Raw genomic sequence first — 6,520 nt, forward strand, 5'->3', positions numbered from 1 at the left:
TAAGTACGCTTACCTTTATGACCAGTCCTACCCTGTTATCGTCAACGCAAATCTCACTAGTGGAGAACTTGCTTTATTACTAAATAAATTGCGCAAGTACAGGAAAGCGATCGGATATTCTCTCGATGACATTTCTAGAATCTCTCCCGATCTTTGCATGCATCGAATCAACTTGGAAGATGACGCTAAAACATCAATAGAGCAGCAAAGGAGATTAAATTCGAATCTAAAGGAAGTATTTAAAAAGGAAATTATAAAACTCCTTGATGCTGGAGTTATTTACCCTATTTCGGATAGCAAATGGGTAAGCCCGTACATGTTGTACCTAAAAAGGGAGGTATCACTGTAGTGAAGAATGAAAATGACGAACTCATTCCGACTCGTACCGTTACTGGTCATCGGATGTATATTGATTATAGGAAATTGAATGTCGCTACTAGGAAAGACCATTTTCCCCTTCCCTTTATTGATCAAATGCTGGAGAGATTAGCTAATCACCAGTATTACTGTTTTTTTTATCGATATTCCAGATTTTTCCAAATTCCTATACACCCGGATGATCAAGAAAAGACAACGTTTACATGCCCCTCTGGAACTTTCGCATATCGCAGAATGCCATTTGGTCTTTGTAACGCCCCCGCCACTTTCCAACGTTGCATGATGTCAATGTTTACGATATGATCGAGGACTTCATGGAAGTATTCATGGATGACTTTTCAGTCTACGGCTCAGATTTTAAGAGTTGCCTAGATAATTTATGCAAAGTACTGGAAAGATGCGAAGAAAAGAACCTTGTCTTAAACTGGAAAAAATGTCATTTCATGGTTAACGATGGAATAGTGTTAGGACATAAGGTTTCGGCCGCTGGTATAGAGGTAGAAAGAGCTAAGATTGATATAATGACCAGTTTACCTCCACCCAAAACTGTTAAAGACGTGCAAAGTTTTCTCGGACACACCGGATTTTACAGGAGATTTATACTGGATTTCAGCAAAATCGCTAGACCTCTAAACAACCTGTTATGCAAGGATATTAAATTCGATTTTACCCCTGAATGCATGAAAGCTTTTGAAGATTTAAAGAAATCCCTTATCACTGCTCCCGTCGTACAAGCCCCCGACTGGAATCTTCCTTTCGAAATCATGTGCGATGCGAGCGATTTCGCAATTGGAGCAGTTTAGGCCAAATGAAAAACAAAAAGCTACACGCCATTTACTACGCCAGCCGCACGCTTGATGAAGCGCAACGAAATTACGCAACAACAGAAAAAGAACTATTAGCTGTAGTTTACTCTTTTGAAAAATTCCGTCAATACTTGATTGGCTCACGAGTGATAGTTCACATTGATCACGCTGCCATCAAATATTTAATGCAAAAGAAAGATGCTAAACCTCGACTCATACGCTGGATACTACTACTCCAAGAGTTTGACATTGAGATTAAGGATAAGAGAGGAGTAGATAATGGAGTCGCTGACCATCTTTCCCGGATAAGAATAGAGGATGATGTCCCTATAGACGATTTCTTCCCCACAGAGAATGTTGCACACATAGATACGTCTTTCGTCGGTAAAATATCTCTCACATCTGAAGATCTATCGATCGATGAGAGAAGTGGCATATCGATCGATTTACGTAGTGATACATCGATCGATGACGAAAATGATGTAACTTATCAACTCTTCAATAACCAAGATCACGAACCCCCGTCTATTAAAATCAATTTCAATTTACAAGTTAATGTTTCCGGTGATGAGATTAATCTTAAACCTGAAGAATTATCACAACGGGAGGTAGACGCGATTGGTAGAAAATCGAATAACCGACCCTGGTATGCCGACATAGTTAACTATTTGGCAGCTGAGGTTGAGCCAGACGAACTCAAGGGATATATGAGGAAGAAATTTTTCAGAGAAGTAAGACGCTATCATTGGGATGAACCTTACCTCTATAAGCATTGTTCTGATGGCATATATAGACAATGCGTATCCGAAGCTGAAATTCCGGACATTGTTTACCAATGTCACGGAGCTGATTATGCAGGACATTTCGCTACCTTTAAAACAGTTTTAAAAATCCTCCAAGAAGGATTTTGGTGGCCGACCACTTTTTGCGATGTCCACGCATTTATAACCCAATGTGACAGATGCCAAAGACGTGAAAAAATCAGCAAAATACACGAAATGGAACAGAAGTTCATTCTTGAAGTTGAAGTCTTTGATTGCTGGGGTATCGATTTTATGGGACCCTTCCCGTCTTCATATGGAAACAAATATATACTAGTCGCTGTAGACTACGTATCCAAATGGGTCGAAGCAGTAGCTTCTCCTACCAATGACGCATCTGTGGTTATTAAACTCTTCAAGAGTACAATCTTTCCAAGATTTGGAGTCCCAAGAGTAGTCACTAGTGACGGTGGAACTCATTTCATTAACAAAATCTTTGATAGATTGCTTAAATAGAATGGTGTTCATCATAGAGTAGCCACACCTTACCACCCACAAACTAGTGGACAAGTAGAAGTCTCTAACCGGCAAATTAAGGAAATCTTAGAGAAAACCGTAGGAACCTCCAGAAAAGATTGGTCTAGGAAACTAGATAATGCACTTTGGGCCTACAGGACCGCCTACAAAACGCCGTTAGGAACAACACCATTCCACCTCCTTTATGGCAAATCATGTCATTTACCAGTAGAAATGGAGCACAAAGCAGCTTAGAGCATGAGCATTGGTGAACCCCCCATTGGGGTTCACCCAATTTTTTTAATATTTTTTGGTGGGGCCATAAATAGTTATGAACCTGTATTTGTTGTTTTCTGCATTAGTGAACCCGAAGAAGGAGTTCATAGGAATAAAATAATAATATAAATTAAAAAAAAGAAAATTTCAAATTATTGAGAATACATAAATAAAATATTAAAATATATTATAAATATTTTAAAACTTTTTATTCAATACATAAGAGTAGATTACATAAATTGAGAAATAGAAGAACATAAAAACATTATTAATCTTCATTACCAAACTTTTGCCATATATTTTCCATTAAATCAGCTTTCAAACGATCATGCTTCTCTTTATCTCGAACTTCTCTGCGAATGCCTAACATATCACCGACATGAATACTTTCTCTCCGTTGCACCCTCGAACTTCTGCTTGACTCTCCTAACTCGAACTCAGATGTATCAATTTGAGCGTATCCGTGTCGTTCGTTCTCTACTATCATATTGTGCAATATGACACAAGTTCTCATAATCTTTCCTATCTTTTCCTTGTCCCATAGTAGAGCTGGGTTGTTAACAATTGCAAACCTCGATTGCAATACTCCAAAAGCCCGTTCGACATCTTTTCTGGTGGATTCTTGACGTTCAGCAAATAGCTCAGCTTTAGGACCTTGAGGAAGTGGGATGGATTGGATAAATGTTGCCCATTTCGGATAAATTCCGTCCGTAAGGTAGTAGGCCATACGATAAGTGTGGTTGTTGACCTTGAACTTAACTTTAGGTGCTCGACCTTGTAAGATGTCATCAAAAACTGGTGACCGATCAAGAACATTGATATCGTTGAGGGTACCTGGTAATCCGAAAAATGCGTGCCATATCCAAAGATCCTGTGATGCCACGGCTTCTAAGACAATTGTCGGCTTTCCTGAACCACGTGTGTACTGACCTTTCCAAGCTGTTGGGCAGTTTTTCCACTCCCAATGCATACAATCGATGCTGCCTATCATCCCTGGAAACCCGCATACCTCTCCGACATCGAGTAATCGTTGAAGATCTTCAGGTGTAGTGCTTCGTAGATACTCATCTCCAAACAAATAAATTATTGCATTAGTGAAATTTTCTAAACATAAACGTGATGTACTGTCACCAAGTCGGAGATATTCGTCATATGTATCTCCCGATTGACCATATGCCAGCATACGTATAGCTGCCGTACACTTTTGAAGTGCAGATAGCCCGTTCCTTCCGCAAGCATTTCGTCTTTGTTGAAAGTATGGAACTTCATTAGTTATACGTTCGACAATGCGAAGGAACAAAGGCTTGTTCATTCGAAAACGCCTCCTAAACATTTCCGGTGGGTATGTAGGATTTTCCGTGAAATAATCGTTCCATAGTTGATTGTGTCCTTGTTCCCGATGTCTTTCGATATAAGCTCTTCTCGTCGGCTTGTTGGGATGAGCATGAATCACTGAGTCGATGAAATTATCAACTACTTGGTCGACCATTTCTTCTACAGCTTCATCAACTTCATCACTTGATGAGGAAGACATTGGTGTTTTTTTTCCTAACATGACAAAAGTTTTCTTAATAATATAAAAGTTGTCATAATTATATAAATTATTTTCAAAATCTATATTTTTAAAATACTCTTTCATCATAATTATATAAAAGTTGTCCTAAGAATATAAAAGTTGTCTTAATAATTGTCATAATTATATTTTTATTACATAATCTTTTACTTTTGTGACAATATAAAAGTTGTCATAATGCTATAATTTATTTACATAATCTTTTCTTTTTTTTCATATTCTATTTTTTTTTTTTTTAGCATTACTCTATCATCTTTTATGTGAATAATCTTACACTTTAGTCTATAAAAGTTGTCATAACATTAGTCTATAAAAGTTGTCATAACATTAAATTTTGTTTTATACATTACTCTATCATTATTACTCTATAATCTATTTTATACATTACTCTATCATTATTACTCTATAATCTTTTCTTTTCATAATCTTATAATTTTTTCATTACTAAGTTGTATATTATACCTTGTTGTGGATCGTTGCGTGTGTCTCCGTTTGTGAATCACCTTGCAGCGAAATGGGAATCACTTGAATGTGTCGGCTTCCTTCAGATTTGGTACTAAATGGGAATCACTTGAATGATCTCCACTTTTTAGCATTTACAACTAAACATTCTTATCTCAGTCAATACAAAGAGAAGTGCTATAAGAGAATGAACTTGCTAGAGAGTAATAAGTGAGAGAAGTGCTATTTCATATAATGATACAATGCAAACATATATAGAGAGTTTGAAACCATATTACATAATCCGTGAATCAAGTTGTGACTGACACAATACATACTAAGACAATCCGTGAATGAAATAAGTGTAGCAAGAAACAAAACACTACACTTTCCCGTGACCAAAGATGGTCTACAGTCCAACTACCCCCAACATTAAAAAAAAAACCTAGGCTTCAAACTTTACCGACTGATCAATCTCAACACCTTCACTCCAACCCTGACCTGCACTCTCTGACCTGCAAAAGAAAATAAAACCCAAACAATAATTCATGTTAAGCATCGAATAAAGTTAAGCTAAGCAACGTAAACATTCCATCCGATCACGCTAAGCAAAGCAACAATACAAGGCACTAACCAACTCAAAGCATTTCACCAATTAGTTTATACTTAAGGGATTTTTCTTGATCAGAAAGAGTCTCCTCATTTTTGCCAATGAGACGATGAAGGATCTTTTGTTTAGAAATGTTATTTTTCAGAGCTAGCATGGTTTCTATTTGATCATAAGCTGCTTCATTCCCGTGTTTCTTGCGCTTGGCTGCTTTGCTCGCCTTTACACCAGGAGGCCTCACCTCTTCATCGTCACCCACCACCTCCGGACATGCTTCCTTCCTCTTCTCCTTTCCACCAACTTTCGACAACGCGTGTGACCTCCATTTCTGATCAAATCTCAGCTCCCTCCAGCAATGTTCAAGTGCGAACTTGACATTAAAGTCATTGAAGAAGATGTCATGTGCAGCTTTCATGACATCATTCTCATTTTGCCCGCTTGTCTGCTCCTTCAAAGCGGCTTCATGGCAACCAACGAACTTGCACACCTGCTCATTCACCCTTCCCCACCTCTGCTTACATTGACTCCATTCTCTAGGAACGGCGCCAATGAGCTGAGGGCTTGAGTTAAAATACTCCTCTATTCTCTTCCAAAACGCCCCTGCCTTCTGCTCATTAGCGACTATGGGATCCTTGCTCGTGTTCAACCAAGCGCTAATGAGCACAAGGTCTTCTTTGACAACCCACTTTCTTCTTTCTACAGGTTTAACTAACCCGGGTGAGTTACCAACTGCCTCAGCAGAGTCCACGTCGTGTGGGGGACTGCTCTGCGAAGCTAAAAGGTTAACAAACCCGGGAGAGTTGTAGGAGAAAGGATCCATTATCTTTTGGGTTTGGTTTGTTGTTTAAATGTTTGTGTGTTTTTAGTTGTGGATTTGCTATGTTTTATAAACTAGTTTTTGCTTTCATTTGAGATAATTAACTAAAGCAGAAGAATTAAACAAACTCTACCTACCACAAGTACTTCACAAACGGCAGTGAATACACATCAACTCACTGGAAAATATTAACTACACCTAAGTACAATCTATTGAGAGTTCACAGCAACCAACAACCAACAAAAAATTAATTAAAGATTTTTAAAAGTTGTAGTTAGAGTTCTAGTTGGAGTTGTAGTTATTGTTGTAGTTATCTTTTAAGCTTTCATCACTTTTAGTTAACTT

At 38.0% G+C, this 6,520-nt stretch overlaps 2 protein-coding genes across 2 annotated transcripts; both read right to left on the reverse strand.

Moving 5' to 3' along the window:
• Positions 1-2,712: 2,712 nt before the first annotated feature.
• Positions 2,713-4,379, reverse strand: LOC125592475. The gene has a single exon (XM_048767665.1). It carries the CDS (start codon positions 4,377-4,379, stop codon positions 3,006-3,008), a length of 1,374 nt encoding a protein of 457 aa, XP_048623622.1. The 3' UTR covers positions 2,713-3,005.
• Positions 4,380-5,196: 817 nt separating this feature from the next.
• Positions 5,197-6,178, reverse strand: LOC111199973 (glutathione S-transferase T3-like). The gene is made up of 2 exons (XM_048777142.1): positions 5,418-6,178; positions 5,197-5,266 (listed from the first exon to the last, which is right to left on the reverse strand). Exons 1-2 carry the CDS (start codon positions 6,176-6,178, stop codon positions 5,197-5,199), a joined length of 831 nt encoding a protein of 276 aa, XP_048633099.1.
• Positions 6,179-6,520: the final 342 nt, after the last annotated feature.

Source organism: Brassica napus, chromosome A3 (genome assembly GCF_020379485.1).
Source record: "Brassica napus cultivar Da-Ae chromosome A3, Da-Ae, whole genome shotgun sequence".
Lineage (NCBI taxonomy): Eukaryota > Viridiplantae > Streptophyta > Magnoliopsida > Brassicales > Brassicaceae > Brassica > Brassica napus.